This window comes from Aphanomyces invadans (genome assembly GCF_000520115.1).
Source record: "Aphanomyces invadans strain NJM9701 unplaced genomic scaffold supercont1.3, whole genome shotgun sequence".
Taxonomy (NCBI): domain Eukaryota; phylum Oomycota; class Saprolegniomycetes; order Saprolegniales; family Verrucalvaceae; genus Aphanomyces; species Aphanomyces invadans.
In genome coordinates, this window is record NW_008580148.1 from 2,850,351 (window position 1) to 2,864,299 (window position 13,949).

The window sequence follows — 13,949 nt, forward strand, 5'->3', positions numbered from 1 at the left end:
GATGTCCGCGGGCTGGGTTACTCGTTTGAACTCAAGGGGCTCCTCGGAGACCTGTACACCAAGTGCGACGGCTCTGTCCCCATGGCGATGGCCAGCACAGAATCCGCTTCCAACGTGAAGGCGGGCGCGATCGACCACGTCGTTCAGCCCGTCGTGCTAAAGGAGAACTTGAACGTGCTGTCGTTCCAGGACGCCGTGCTGGCGCAGGCGGCCAAGCAAGGGCTCACTCGAGCTCAAGGGTTCCACGAACTCCGAAAAATGGCCATCATGCTGCAGCAAAACTGCCTCCCTGGGGACGTCACCGACTTCACGGACGACCAAAAGAAGATGTTTCGAGGCAAGGGGTCGGCATCGTTTGCGATTCTGTCCAAGATTCAGTCGGGAGAAGACCCGATTCGAATCGACGGGTGGCCAGAGCTCCTCTTCAAGTACTTTGGGTGCCATGGCAACGTGAAGGAGCACTGATCGCGCTCAAGGCACTGCGGCGCTGCGTGTGTATGGACCACGAACCTTGTATATACCCCATCCTTTCATCTAAGGCGAGTCGCATCGATTCCCAGTAGTACCACGTGAAAACACGGCAGCGAAAGGATGCGCGTGCTTTACCCACCAGAGTCTTCTTACCGTCCCCTTGCACGAAACACAACAGAGAGAGGACAAGAATGTGGGCATGGTTCCTATGCCAGGGAATCTAGGTCTGATAGAGTGATGGATTGTGTACAGCCATGACAGAGAATCAAAGCTGGGCAAGGCACAGCGAGGGAGGTGGTCGTCGGTTGCCGAAGGTACCTTCCGACCGAACTTCGTGTCCTCGAGGCATGTCGGAGCTATGCAAAATAGCTTCTTAGTCGATGAGTGGCCAAATATACCATCCATGGGGCTCTCTGATTGGCTGTCACTTGAAGAATTCAAGGGTTCAGTTCACATGCGTTGGCTCTTGGGGATATCTGTCGCGCCGCCCGAGACAGAATGGGGCAATGAAACATGACCGAACGAACCATCGGACTAGGGAGTCGCACTCGTGTGGATCACGTAAAGCACGCATTCAACCAGGCCCTTCCTCCGCCATGGTGCCGCTGGTAGTACAAGCAGCGAATTTAAAAAATATGTATGGATATATTTCTTTTTAAAACAAGGGCGAAATCATCGTTCTTGACCGCACATTTTTCCTGAAGCACCTCGCCAAATCAACGGGCGGTGACTGCATGCATCGCTATAGGGGGCTCCCGGTGCCATGCGTCGTCATGGCCAAGGGAATCCAGGTTCGGCTGGGTGCCATCCTCCAAACATCCGTTCTCGCTCGAGACCATGGGTGCTCTTGTGGCATACAAACTTCAAAATTGTACGGGTGAGCGCCGCGCCTTCGCACGTTCGCAGTGGCTTGTCTGACGGATCGTGTAAGAGCCTGTACGCGCAATCCGCGACGACTTGCATCGCCCGAGACAGTGGAACGCGACATGACAACGCCTTGGTCGACAACGCGTGTTATGTCAGCGGAGCTGTTCCAATATGAGCGAATTGGCTGGGACGTCGGCACGTGTTTTGTCACGTACCAGAACCCGCTGTTGTCAAATCGTACCGCCATCCAGGCGCCGATCCATGTCTTGCGAGCTGCCGTCATTCCAGCATTCGTTCCAACATGCGCAGCCGCATCACGCTCATCGTTGTGCTCTTCACGCTCTTGTGCGCCATCGTGTTCGGCGCGGCCGCCAACGACGACCAAGCGGCTCTCCGTGGCGTAGCCAGCCACTACCACGAGGTGGCCCACGTCCCCCACGACGCCATGGACCGCAACCTGTTGATCAGTCCCGAAACCCGCGGCAAGATCAAGGGTGCGATTGGCAAAATCCGCGGACATGTCCGTCATGCGGTGGATCAAGGTCGACAAGTCGCCAACAATGTCGTGGCCCGCGTCAAGGGCGCGATCCACAAGCACGCGCCAAAATTGAACACGCACGTCCAAAACTTCATCCAGCGCGCCAAGGGTGTCGGCAGTCGAATCGCCGACAGAGTCCGCAACGCTGTGGACAAAGTGAAGGGCCATGTTCGAAAGGCGACGGGTCACGTTCGCGGCATCGTCGACAAGGTTCGCGCCCGCTTTGGCAACAAAGGCGGCCATCACGCCGCTGGGCCGGTCGACGAGCCACAAGGCTAAAACTAAGCGGCCGGTTGCGTCGCTCCTCGCGTTTGTTCAGTGGTATATAACTCATAACCATGTCTATTCACCTCGTCACGATCACTTGGCGCCATCACACTCGTCCTGCGAGAGACCTCGGCGCCACCGCGAGAGCGATTGCGCAGGTGGCGAGCATGGCTCGCGAAGCATGACAATGTTGTATATCGACGTGAACGGCGCATGTCCATCACAGGCGCGGGTCGAACTCGCCATCCTGTCGACAACGGATGACACCAAGTGCACGGCATCGTCCTCGGCTGGACTCGCTAGAGTTCAACAACGGATCGTTCTCAACGCGATCGAATCGACAGTTGCCGCGATAGCCAAAGCACTGACAGCACACACTTGTGTCGCACCGAGGGCTGCTTCAACATCGTTCAGGTCGAGATTGAATGCAGGAAAGCCATCATGCCGTTGTGCAGGACCGTTTTCACGAATTGCAGACATGTAGTCGCGCTGCAAGCTGAGTATAGTCTCCCGCGCGCGTTCAGCATCTCCGAAAGCACCGGCGCAATAGACGTACGCAGACTCGCTGACGTTGTGGATCTTCGCCACGTCGAACCACGAGATGTTGAGCCTCGCGACGTCGCTGGAAACCTTGTCGAAGGCATCGTCCATGCGCGCCGACGTCATTCCAGTACAGGATCCTTTGCCATGCCAACGCATCGCTTGCATATTGTGTGGTAGACTGCGACAAGACCTGGGGCTCAACGATCCCGAACGTTGGCGCCAAAGGTATCGAATGCTGGCTTGGAGGCCGCCCGAGGCTCGATCGTCCTGATCCGACGCTTTGTCACGGCACGTTCCCTCGATTCACTCCGTCGTCTGCCTTGCCTAAGCGACGTGCTGCATTAAGGAATGGCATTTAACCGTGGGTAGTCCGCTGGTCAGGGGGACCGGGTCAGTGTCGGGGTCGGTCGTCGGGGCGCCATGCGCGGCTGGTGGGGCGACAGGTTGGCGCGAAGGTTGTGTATTCAATTGATCAAGTTGAGCTGGTTTGGAGCCGGCCCGCTGCTGCGTTCCGCAGGGGGGGGTGCTTTTCGCCTGGGTGACAACGATGACGGCAACCCGACCCATGCCAAAAGCCCAACACGTTTCGCTTAACATTGCGTTGAGGGGGGGGGTGGCAATCGGCGCTGGAGGCATAGCAGAGACTGTGAAACCAACGCGGCGCGCGTGTCATCGACCGACCCCTCCCGACCAATGTAGGATTCACGATCTCACCTTGTAATATCAACCACGTCACGATTGCCCGATGTGCACATTGAATCCGGGGGGGGCGGCATGCTGGTTCGTCGCTACTTCGAGTTCGCACGGGCATGGCCGGTATGCCGCTTCGTGCGGCCTAACGCATGGACTTGGTGCACGGCGCAGTCGCATCGCGCCGATCTGTCCCGAGGAGTGGTAAACTCAGGCACGACGTTGTTGAAAAATGTGTCGCACTGCTGTGACGGCGTCTGCAGGGAGCTACCATGCCGCCAACCATTCACGATCCCGCATAAAAATCGTGTTCCCATGAGTTGGAAATTGAATTCCGCCGCGGGGTTTGCGACGCTAGCCAGCCAACCGACAGCATCGATGCAAGGCGTTTGTGGCCGGTCACTTCATTCGCAGCATTGTGCGAGTTCGTCTGTCGAGAGCGACGTGGCCGCGACCGGACTCTTGTTTGCAATGCCATGGCGCTAGCCCACCATCGTATCCGAGGGGAATGCTTTGTTGCCGTCGCCACGAACGCGTCTCCATTCTCTCGGCAACTACACTTCGACACCTCCCTCATTCATGGCACGTCATGGATTCAATCGAACTCCATTAGTTATGGCCACCATCACAGGTGCCCCGGATCGGATCCAAGGCGCAGTGAAGGGCTGGATGATCCTTACGGGTGCTTGGCATCGTCCGTCCAGAGGGACGTAGGGGGAAATGCTCCCGTCTGGCAAGACAAATTGTCGCCAGGGTCAACCCCAAACACGTTGCAAAACTTGACGTAGCTCGCGATGCGGCTCTTCTCCGAGTCGCGGTTGGGCGGATTCACACCGCACTCGAGCCCGCCATTGATCATGTACGTCACGTAGGCAAACCCGCCCGGCCTGCGGATCGCCTTGTGAATGTTTCCGTTCCACTTGTCTTCGTTCGAGTACCACAGCGCACTCCACCAGAGGAGGTCGCGATCGGACGCAACGAGGTCGGGGTTTGCTACCAGGTCGACACCAGCGGCTGTGCCAAACGTCTTGTAGTTGTAGTTCCAAGAGAGCTGCATTGGACCACGGCCGTAGTACTGCTTGCCTGCCGCGCACGGGAATTCGGCAGACGCTTGGCACATGGACGACTTGTTGAGCTCCTCGACGAAGCGGAGGTCGCCCGACTCGAGGGAGACATGGCCGAGGAAGGCGGCGACTTCTCGGCGGTCGGCGACCTCGTCGCCCGTGTTGGCAAACTCGGGGTACTTGGTCGCTGCCATCGTGACGAGAGATTCGTACTTGTAGAGCGGGTTCGCTTTCGGGAACGCTGCGAGGAAGATGTCTTTGGTTAATATTCGACCAAGACCAGTCTGGATCGGTGCGACGGTAGCGGCGGACGTGGTCGGTGTAGCCGTTGTTGTCACTTGCGTTGGAGGGTTTGTAGTTGGGGGTGCCGTCCCAACAGTCGTAGCCGGCTCCGTCGGTGTCAGAGTCGTCCAAGGCACGACCGTTGAAGTCGACGGCGCCGGGTTTGTTGCGTTGCTTGGTGCGATGGTGGGAGTGTCATTATCTTGTACAAGCACAAGGTCGGAGGCGTTGCTGAGACTCGAGACGTCGGTCGAGTTGTGGATGCCGTTCACGTTTGCGTCGGTCAATGTCGACGACTCGACAGAAGGCTGGGCCAGCACGACAGCAGCGGCGATGCCTCCTCCAACAAAGGCAAGCACACCCAACGAAAAGACTAGCCGGGTGAGTTTTCGCCGAGACACCGCTTCGTCTGTCTCCTCGAGCATGCAAACGTCAGGCGTCGCGCCTAAAAGTTGCACATCAAGTGCCTGCGCATGGATGCACTTGCTGTCCGAATCACGCTACCTGAGCCCATGGTGGATGGCGATGCCTAGCGTCCGCCGAGAAAGCCTGGTGCGAATGTAGAAGTGAAGAAACTTGTGAAACCTCTCGACGCCGTCGAGGTGGCGGCTACGATGGCGATGCATCTGGTTCACCATGGTTTGCTACATCTCCCATTAGTACACAGTTTCGTATTGTATAAAATATATTGAAAGAAGGAGGTTTTTTAAAGTGACAGTTTCCACAAGTACTGTCTGTTCAACTACCTGCTACGTAGTTGAAACTCACCACCTCATTGTATTGTCAACTTCGCACTAATCTGCTCTTATGATATTTCACAAGATATTATGTTTAAAGGTTTTCACTAATGGGAGACACACCAAGAAAGATCGCGCCTCCTTCCCAAGCGGCGGCGCTCTCTCGTTCGAGTATGGAGGAAACGCAAGGGGCCAGAGATAGTCGTCGCTTTGAGTGCCTCGCTGGCGTCATAGTCGGCGGTGACAGCGACGTTGTTGAGATGGTGATTGTACAGGTGGTTTCGCTGGTGCCGATGCTAAAGAACGGGTCATGGGACTGCTTTTACATGGACAGGTAACTGGCTTGCCCGGACATGACGTGCTTGTTCGGCATGTTCAGCGCGGTGGTTGTTTCGGTCACGATGTTTGAACGAGTCTGGAATCGATGAAATCTCACGATCGCAGCGGTCCGCGGCAACCACGTGAAGGTCCTTGTCGTGGGTGCGTCGAGAACAACAGTGCTGTTTGTCTAGTTGGCAACCAAAATGCCGGACGAGAGCTCGCACACCGTGCACGGTCCAAACAACGTCGCCTCAAGAGGAGCCGACAGAGCGAGTTCATCGAGTCCGTGCTGCTGCAAGACAGTGCGAATCCTGCCTGACATCGTCAAGAAGTCGAATCGACGGCGCCGGAGGGACAATTCTGAGCGGCCAGCGAGGCACAACAAGTCAAATATACATAACACAGCGACGCTATCCTAAGTCGGAAGGCCGACCAGGCCATCCTTGGTCGACTCGCATGCGAGCCCAGGGGAATCGGACGATTTGTGGACAAACCAGCAATGGCCTCTCGCGACACCACCCGGGACGATGTCGCGGGAAGCAAATCCATTGAACTGCCACGCGTTGTCAAAACTGACAAACTCGACTTTGAGCCACTCCTTGGTGAAGCTGAGCTCCATAAACCCGTACGGGTGGCCGCTCGCCACCCATTGCCTAGACACAGCAACGTGTGGTTGCGATCGCACGGCCACTCCACGTACGACTTGATCCCGGCAACGTTCTGGACCGAGCCCGAGCTCTCGCTGACGATGCCACCCCCGGCGCCGTTTTGAAAAAAGTGCGTATTCCAAGCGGTGATGTCGTGGTTGAATCCGTGGGTGTGCCCGTTAAACCACGCGTGCACGTTGAATTGTTTGGTCAGGTCGAACCACTTTTTCATCCGCGTGGGGTCCATGTGATAGTGCGGCGAGTAGTGGGTGTTGATGATCTTGAAGTCGGCCGTCGACGCCGCCAGGTCCTTCTTTGCTCCTTCGTACGACACGTCGGCCCACGACTGGATTCGATCCATGCACGCCTGGCGCCATGGTCATCTCTTGCGGACAGCAGCGATGGTTTTCTTACCTTGTACATGTCGACGTTGCCACCGGCGCACAACGGGCTGCCTGGACTGATGTTGTCGCACTCGTCATCGCTTCCACCGTAGCCAAAGCACTGGCAGCACACTTGCTGGGCGCCGTGCGTCGTCGCTTCGTTCGTGTCGAGATTGAAAATGTCAACTGTCACGCCGTTCTTCGTGACGCGATGCACGTAATAGTGCCCTTTCATGATCCATCTACTCGACAAAGTCAAAACGTCCCGTGATGCGCCGTACCGGTCGCCTCTTGGCGAAACGTAGCCGGCTTGGAGGTCGAACTTGGCGTCGAGATACTTGAGCATTTCCGCCGTGCTCGTGCACTTGCGGAACGTCGTATCCGAGTCGCCGCAAATGAACGCCGACCCGCCAATGTCGTGGTTCCCAGCCACGTTGAGCCACGGCACGTTCTCCAACGACGGTGCTCCATACATCTTCTCAAACGTTTCCGCCATGCGGTAATCTCGATCGTCCATGCCCACGCCGTTCCAGTAAATATTGTCGCCATGGCTCAAGATGCGACTCGGTTTTAAAGCCGCGGCCGAGATGCCCATGAGGATCCCGACGGCTTCCTGCGCTCGAAAATCCACCTTGGAACTACGTCACGAACCTTGAGCATGTCGACAATCTCCTTCGTGGCTAAACTCGATCAAACTCGTACCGAGGTAAGCTTGTGTCCAGCTTCCCTTTGTTTGGGTCCGACTTGTACAGCACGCAACACGAACCGGGGTTGGTGCCGTCGCTACCGCGACCTAATGAGAGTGAGGCAACCGCGCCGAGGTGTCGGTCTCAACCCGTTGTGCTGCCCCAATCCCCGATGGCCAACATGGTCATGACGACAGGATCTGTTTCGGGGTTGCTCTTGACTGAGGTTGGGGTCGAGCTGATGGTGGTGCCATTGCCCGAACTGCCACCACCGGAACTAGTTTGCGATGGTGTGGCAGTATTTGAACTGTCGCTGCTGGATGAGTTGTTCGACGATGATGAAGAGCCTTTGCCGATCACGAATGCTGCCGTGACGCCACCTGCGATGAGCACCGCAGCGATGACGCCAATGAGAACCACGCGATTGCGGCCGCGCGGCCGAGAGGCCGGAACTTCCTCCGGCACAGGGAGGATCGTATCCTCGCCAATGCTCGACGTGCGCGCGTATGCGTCGGGATCTACACCATCAGAATAGGGGTGTCTCAATCGGCGCTCGAGATCCGGCCGCCTCACCGCGTCGCGCCATGTGCCACTCCACGGCAACTTGGATTGTGGCGCTGTGGCGGTTTTTTGGTATGTCAGTGTACTACTACTATCGTTAGTACATTGATTTTTAGTACAAGATACTAATACTACTAGGAAATTCTCCAGCTCTCACCACGACGCCAAGAGCGGTGGCCATCGACGGGAGATGCGCTCAGTCGGTTGGGTGGACCGCCGTACACGCGCTGGGGCACGGCATTGAACCTCGTCTTTGCGACCGATGCGCCGGCGACGGAATTATTCCCCTCGTATCGTACGACTACAATGTATTGCAATTTTGTATCGAGAATTCCAAATGGGATGTCAGCTACTACAACCTGAGTCGTGTAACAGGTTGTTGGGTTCCACTCATCTCATGGCCCCAGACGAATGGTGTATGAAGGATGTCGTCGCACTGCAAAGCTTTGAGGCTTTGCATCCAACGTCCGCCTGGGTCGATTCCTCGAGTGTGGCCCCGACACGTGGTTGGCATGTCCTTCTTGTGGCACGGTTGAATATCGATTTATAGAGGCAATTTTGTGGGTCAGGACGTCGACGAAAACTCTGTAAATCAATAAACTTACGGATAATTTCCAGACAATCTTCAGAGACCATGCATTGGAACTCGGTGAAAATGGCGACTCCCCCACGAAAGACTATGCCGCCGACTTGACCACGTGATCGCTCCATGCACACCACAGGTCCTCGACAACACAGCAGTCGTTCAGCTCAACGGTGCCCCGAATCCAGATCTCTGTGTTGTGCACCAAGCGTTCCAATCGGCGACGCAGACACTACATCGTGGCATGCATCATCACAATGCACATGGCTGTTATGAATCACCAGCTCACTGCCCAGTCCTCTTCGATATCAGGTCCACGGCAACCCCACCGTCGCAAATCCTAACACGAATTCGCGCGACACAACCAATCCCAAGACGAACGGACCCAAGCAATCGCGCAACTGAATATGCGTTGTCCCTTCTGCTGCTGAGCGACAGCACAACGGGCATTACTCCTTGGGGTGAAGTGATCCGTCCGGTTATGCGACCGACTTGGCGAGCTTCCCGCCGTCGTAGGTCGCTCAGAATCAAGTTCGCATGGCCCGTCATGGTGGGCAAGTGTAACTGTTCATGCGTGATGTGAAACGGTCGCGTCGGTTTCACCCGACGTCACTCTTTTCGTCACGATGGGCGATGTCGACGAGGATGACGGCGGCGGGTGTGCTGCAGATGGCGCCATTCGTACTCGATTGATGAATTTACGCAACTTGGAAGCCATGCATGCGTTGGAGGATGAGGTGGAGCGGCTCACGCGGAAGCTCCGTGACATCGAAGTTGGTCGTCGGCAAGCGCTGGGTCGCGATCACCTCACGACGGATTGTAGACGCGCGACAAATCCAAGCAGTCGACAGACTCGCACCTGTCGTTTGTGCTGCAGCGCAACCAAGAGCTCGAGCGGATCGTCGTGTCTTCATTTCAAGAAGCCGAGGCGGTGCGGGAGGACATGGGTCGGCTCCAGCGCAAACTCGATGCAGCCAACATCAAACGTCAAGCTGTCGATGAAACGAATCAGCTGCTTGTCGAGGATGGACTCGCACACGTCATAGCCAGGCAGATCGCCGAAGCCCATCTCCACGAACGGATCGAGGTGGCCATCGTGCAATCGTTCCTGGTTGGGAGCTGTCATTGACTGTGAACAGGAGCTGGAAGCACGGCATCGAACTGCAGCTCTCGAGCTAAAACGACTAGAGATTGAAAACCAAGAGCTGATCCAGCACATCCAGGTATCTCAGCACGCGAGCGGAATATGTGCCGATGTTGCTGGCTGTAGGCCGAAAAACAGTCAGTGGATCGATTGCAACGGCTCGTCAAAAATATGCAAGCTCACCAAGACGAACTGACGCAATCCCTGGCTCAGTCTGAGCTTCAGCTGGTGCAGCCCTGAGTTTGGTGAAAAGGAACGAGCTGAAGAGGATCGTCCTGTAGAGTCAACTCCGGTTCGAGAAGGAACAAGCCATCGCAGTGGACACGCAAGCAAAGCATCAGGTAGCTGTGCACTCCTTGCAAGCCCACAAAAAATGGCGCTGACGCATTGTGGTAGGATATCGTGAATGTCCCAGAAGTCACATCAGAGTCGCCCACGGGTTGCGCCGTCTGTAAGGACGTGGAAGCGGCGAGAGACAAGCTCAAGCGGCAGCTCGACAACATGGCTCGGCAACGAGAAAAGCTTGCCAAGCAGTTGCAGCATGAAAAGGCACGACGGCATCCTCGCGATGAATCCATCGCTCACAAGCGTCTTTGCAGGACGATGGCAACGTTGCCCGAGAGAGCGTCGCCGCCAAAGGCGAGGAAAATTTGGCCCTCCGAAGCCAGCTTTCGGTGGCCATCCAGCAATTGGAGAAGGTCTCAAACGACTTCCCATGGCATTCACGGACCCTGCTGTAGATGCGCCAGTACATGAAAGAAACCGAAAGCAGCACGTCATTCGAACGCTACGTCAACTTGAAAGCAGAGAACGTTCTCCTTGTCCAGCAACTCGAACAAGCCAAGTCGCCGCTCAAACCGGGCGGCCCGATGAGCCCCCGCGTCGAAGGGGACGCCCCCGACGGACCCAGGCGCAAGTCAAGCAAGTCCAAGAATGTCGTCATGCCCGTCATTCAGTCCCCTAGCAACAATCAGCAACGTCCAGGGTCATGGTTTCGACTGAATTGCTAGCCCTGCCCCCTCGTGTACATAATCGTATCTGCGAATGCTTTGCCATTGCCTACCAACTCTGTTCCTACTCGTATGCTTGCAATGTGCCCCAAGCATTTCGTGAGCTAGTCGACGGAACTCGTCGGTGCCATCTCCACTGACTAAATATAGCCCATCGCCAAATTCACTGCATCATGGCCGCAAAGCCGCCGCCAAAGGGGACCGACTCGTTCACGCCAATCTTGCCGCTCCTTCCTCGAAAAAGCATCAAAGGCATGGATTCGGTACGGACCCCCTGTGGTGTACCGTCCACTCGTTCACTCGTAGCCCGTCAAGTCTGCCAAGCGACGAAACAGCCACTTCGTCGACGCCCATGGGCGGTGGAAGTCCTCTCTCGAACTGCCCGACGTAGCAGCCGTCGACTCGGGGCAGGCCCTCGAATTGATCAAGGTGGCGCTCGCAGCCGACCCGAGCACCCGCAGTGACACTGATATCCTTTTTCTCCGCGTGGTGTGCGCGCCTGACGAATACATTCCCATGTGTCCTTGACCACCATGGCGGTGCACCTCTCCATCTCGTGTACAAGTGGATGAAGGACAACTGCAAAAACGTACGGCGCCGATTCTGCACCCAGTTCACGACATGTCTAGACCATGATCTTTGGATCGAGCCATGACTACATCGGCCGTGAAATCTGCCGACAAATGCGGCTGATCAAGCTGCCGTGTACGAGAGAGTTTGCCGACGCTCTGCGTGATGGCGAGCATGTTGTCTAGCCCGCGCGATGTTGATCCGGCAGGGCGACACGGGCGACCGATGCTACATCCTGATCGATGGCCTCGTCGACGTGTACTGCAAAGACGATAGCCACATCTTGACCTGCGATGAAACCACGACTGATCTCCAGTACAACGTGGTGCGACGACCTCGAGGCCCGTATCGTGGCATTCAACCCGAGAGTAGGTCAAGGTCACAACGGACTATGGCGAGTACAAGGCGACCCTCGGCCCCGGCGCCGTGGTCGGTGACGTCGTGCTGTGTACGATGCTCTCCATCGAATGCCGGCAGCATGTCACGTCGTGGTGTTGTGTGTGCAGTGAACCCATCCGCGCGGCGAAATGCCACCGTCATCGTGTCCAAACGCACGACCGAATGCTGCCTCGTGTACCTCGGCCGTGTCGACTACGTTCGGCTCATTCGCACCGTGTCGATGGAGACGTCGCATTACGTCCAAGCTGAAGTCCTCGACTACATGTATCTGTTTCAAAAGTGGCCCACGGCAGGTACACGCTCGCGAGGTGGCCGCGGATGTTTTTCGCAGCCCGACACGATCGAGAGCACGTAGCGACCTTCGTTGACGCATAGACCGGATGAAGCTCGTGGCGCAGATGCGATCGACAACGTTTCGAGCCAATGTACGTGTCATGTCGATGCTGTCGAGTGGTGAGCGAAGGCGTTGGTCCGGAAGCGGGCGAATGTTTTGGACCCTGAATGCAACTTCCGTTTCCGGGACGGCGCAGAGCCGGCCGTCGACGAGGAGCTGGCGTCGCAGCTAGCATGGTGCATCTCTCGAGATCAGTGGATTGCGTGTGTGTGTGTGTCATCTCGACCAATTTGTTGACGAAGCCCTTTGTACAGGATTACCTGTATCGAGCAGGAACGATTGCCACGACCATGTTCGTACTCGTGTCGGGGGAAGCGATGGAGCGGCAGAACTTCAACTTGCTCGAGTCGTCCCGGCCATTGGCGTCCAAGCACAACGCGGCCGAGGTCAAGATCAACATTGAGCTCATGTTGCTCGGCCCGGGCGAAATCGCCAGTGCGTAGCAAGCACGTCGTCTATTACAGTCGCAGACGTCCTGTTCGCGGTAGATGAGCATGCTTTCCTCAAGGCGAACCAAGTCGGGGCGTTCGACATCAAAGCAGGTGCCGCCCGCGCACCCGCATTCGTTTGAGTCAACTGCACATGTAGTGACTGACGTGCATGCCTTGTGCATCTCGGTACACGCGGTGGCGTACGACGAACGCGCTGACGGCGTCCGCCATGTAGCGGCACATGTTCGAGTGCATGACAGTGTCCGACAAGGATTTTGTCCAAGATATGTATTTGAAACTGGTCGCGCTGGCGGCCGATCGCGACGACTACCGGCGGGAACGACTCGAGTTCGGGTCGCGGTACCCCGACGCCCACGTGGCCATGTGTGTTGGGCTGCGATATACTGACGCTGATCTCGTACGGATGCGGTGCGCTCTAGGACGTGGCACTTGATGCGGATGGGCAACTTGCGATGCGCGCGGTGCGGTCGGCGAGGCCACGTGGCCAACGAAGTCGCTCGGTGCCATCACGACCGCAAATACGACTGGGCGCCGCTGCAACTCCGCATTGAGAAGCAAGTCGGACAAACCCAGGCTGTGCTCCAAAAGATGACGCGGGCAGCGAGTGCGGTCGTGGCGTTCGAGCAACTCTCCCATCCCGTGTCCAGGTAGGCTGCGTTCCAAAAAGGACATGTCCATGGCGAATCTGTTGCTTAGACGTTCGCCGCCTCTCCATCTCGACCACCTCCTTCAAGAAAACGATGCCTTGTTGCCGTCGGCGAAAGATCAGTTGGCTGAATGCTGGCGCCAGCGTCTCCGAGTATATCCTTGCAAAACGCTCTCGTCCATGCAAAATCGGACGATGCTTGCAACGGAAGGGACCAGGGACAGCGATCGCGACGATCGAGGTCGTGGTGTCGGCTGCAAGAATCCTATTTAAACGAACGCACGATAACGACACCGGGATTTCCCTGAAGTTGCGTGGGATGGACACAACGACACAGGAAACGCTAACAATGTGGACGCGAGCAGTCGCACCGACGTTTGCGAGTCTGTGCGGCAAATGCTGAGCTGGGCAGTTCAAGTCGCTAGCGTTCACTTGTGTTGTCGAGAAGGTGCTCGAGACTCTCGTGCACTTGGCGCTGTCCTTGGACTCCGTGTCTTGGTATCATTCAGCTCTCGCGCACGATGTGCCATCCGCCTGTGGACCACGCAACTCGCCAGCTCCGTTCCTTTGACGTTTTCGAGGCATGCGAGCGCGGTGGATTCGCCAAACGCGCTCCCACTACTTCGGCAGACACATGATGCGCTGAATGCCACGGGAAGGCGCGATGCCACGCCGACGGCACGCAACTTTTCGT

The 13,949-nt window shown here is 56.8% G+C and overlaps 6 protein-coding genes across 27 annotated transcripts; 4 read left to right on the forward strand and 2 right to left on the reverse strand.

Annotated features, from left to right (window-relative positions):
- Window positions 1-81: 81 nt before the first annotated feature.
- Window positions 82-609, forward strand: H310_02465 (hypothetical protein; the record flags this gene model as incomplete). The annotated part of the gene is made up of 1 exon (XM_008865975.1): window positions 82-609. The coding sequence occupies one exon, from the start codon at window positions 82-84 to the stop codon at window positions 463-465; it is 384 nt and encodes a 127-aa protein (XP_008864197.1). The 3' UTR covers window positions 466-609.
- A 1,030-nt stretch (window positions 610-1,639) lies between these two features.
- Window positions 1,640-2,155, forward strand: H310_02466 (hypothetical protein; the record flags this gene model as incomplete). Its single annotated transcript, XM_008865976.1, has 1 exon — window positions 1,640-2,155. One exon carries the CDS (start codon window positions 1,640-1,642, stop codon window positions 2,153-2,155), a length of 516 nt encoding a protein of 171 aa, XP_008864198.1.
- A 1,811-nt stretch (window positions 2,156-3,966) lies between these two features.
- H310_02467 (hypothetical protein) lies at window positions 3,967-5,367 on the reverse strand. Its single transcript, XM_008865977.1, has 2 exons — window positions 5,227-5,367; window positions 3,967-5,167 (listed from the first exon to the last, which is right to left on the reverse strand). The coding sequence occupies exons 1-2, from the start codon at window positions 5,234-5,236 to the stop codon at window positions 4,053-4,055; spliced, it is 1,125 nt and encodes a 374-aa protein (XP_008864199.1). The 5' UTR covers window positions 5,237-5,367; the 3' UTR covers window positions 3,967-4,052.
- A 218-nt stretch (window positions 5,368-5,585) lies between these two features.
- H310_02468 (hypothetical protein) lies at window positions 5,586-8,119 on the reverse strand. Of its 4 annotated transcripts, XM_008865980.1 has the most exons (7): window positions 8,070-8,119; window positions 7,646-8,014; window positions 7,513-7,603; window positions 7,092-7,448; window positions 6,842-7,052; window positions 6,481-6,794; window positions 5,586-6,433 (listed from the first exon to the last, which is right to left on the reverse strand). In XM_008865980.1, exons 1-7 carry the CDS (start codon window positions 8,080-8,082, stop codon window positions 6,196-6,198), a joined length of 1,593 nt encoding a protein of 530 aa, XP_008864202.1. In that variant the 5' UTR covers window positions 8,083-8,119; the 3' UTR covers window positions 5,586-6,195. The 4 variants fall into 4 exon arrangements, with proteins under 4 accessions (XP_008864202.1, XP_008864203.1, XP_008864201.1 ...); XM_008865981.1 differs by having other exon boundaries at window positions 7,646-8,119; XM_008865979.1 differs by having other exon boundaries at window positions 6,842-7,448; window positions 8,070-8,082.
- Window positions 8,120-8,700: 581 nt separating this feature from the next.
- H310_02469 lies at window positions 8,701-10,846 on the forward strand. Of its 2 annotated transcripts, XM_008865982.1 has the most exons (8): window positions 8,701-9,413; window positions 9,464-9,727; window positions 9,780-9,863; window positions 9,911-10,012; window positions 10,066-10,125; window positions 10,181-10,333; window positions 10,384-10,482; window positions 10,525-10,846. In XM_008865982.1, exons 1-8 carry the CDS (start codon window positions 9,267-9,269, stop codon window positions 10,792-10,794), a joined length of 1,179 nt encoding a protein of 392 aa, XP_008864204.1. In that variant the 5' UTR covers window positions 8,701-9,266; the 3' UTR covers window positions 10,795-10,846. The 2 variants fall into 2 exon arrangements, with proteins under 2 accessions (XP_008864204.1, XP_008864205.1); XM_008865983.1 differs by having other exon boundaries at window positions 10,384-10,846.
- A 103-nt stretch (window positions 10,847-10,949) lies between these two features.
- Window positions 10,950-13,939, forward strand: H310_02470 (hypothetical protein). Of its 18 annotated transcripts, XM_008865984.1 has the most exons (14): window positions 10,950-11,057; window positions 11,110-11,263; window positions 11,340-11,383; window positions 11,424-11,499; window positions 11,550-11,689; window positions 11,737-11,812; window positions 11,871-12,056; window positions 12,139-12,188; window positions 12,412-12,592; window positions 12,646-12,699; window positions 12,746-12,774; window positions 12,824-12,972; window positions 13,029-13,256; window positions 13,306-13,939. In XM_008865984.1, exons 1-14 carry the CDS (start codon window positions 10,968-10,970, stop codon window positions 13,526-13,528), a joined length of 1,680 nt encoding a protein of 559 aa, XP_008864206.1. In that variant the 5' UTR covers window positions 10,950-10,967; the 3' UTR covers window positions 13,529-13,939. The 18 variants fall into 18 exon arrangements, with proteins under 18 accessions (XP_008864206.1, XP_008864221.1, XP_008864209.1 ...); XM_008865999.1 differs by having other exon boundaries at window positions 11,110-11,383; XM_008865987.1 differs by having other exon boundaries at window positions 12,824-13,256.
- The last annotated feature ends 10 nt before the right edge of the window (window positions 13,940-13,949 follow it).

Bases quoted from the DNA above. Each gene is read 5' to 3' on its own strand.
- H310_02468 (XM_008865978.1), bottom strand. The intron at 7,604-7,645 runs GTTGAGACCGAC...CACTCTCATTAG, and splicing joins GGATTGGGGCAGCACAACGG to GTCGCGGTAGCGACGGCACC. The intron at 7,449-7,512 runs GTACGAGTTTGA...TTCGTGACGTAG, and splicing joins CTGGACACAAGCTTACCTCG to TTCCAAGGTGGATTTTCGAG.
- H310_02470 (XM_008865984.1), top strand. From the start codon at position 10,968: ATGGCCGCAAAGCCGCCGCCAAAGGGGACCGACTCGTTCACGCCAATC. The intron at 11,500-11,549 runs GTACGAGAGAGT...CATGTTGTCTAG, and splicing joins GCGGCTGATCAAGCTGCCGT to CCCGCGCGATGTTGATCCGG. The intron at 11,813-11,870 runs GTACGATGCTCT...TTGTGTGTGCAG, and splicing joins GGTCGGTGACGTCGTGCTGT to TGAACCCATCCGCGCGGCGA.
- H310_02469 (XM_008865982.1), top strand. From the start codon at position 9,267: ATGGGCGATGTCGACGAGGATGACGGCGGCGGGTGTGCTGCAGATGGC. The intron at 9,864-9,910 runs GTATCTCAGCAC...TGCTGGCTGTAG, and splicing joins AGCTGATCCAGCACATCCAG to GCCGAAAAACAGTCAGTGGA. The intron at 10,483-10,524 runs GTCTCAAACGAC...ACCCTGCTGTAG, and splicing joins CCATCCAGCAATTGGAGAAG to ATGCGCCAGTACATGAAAGA.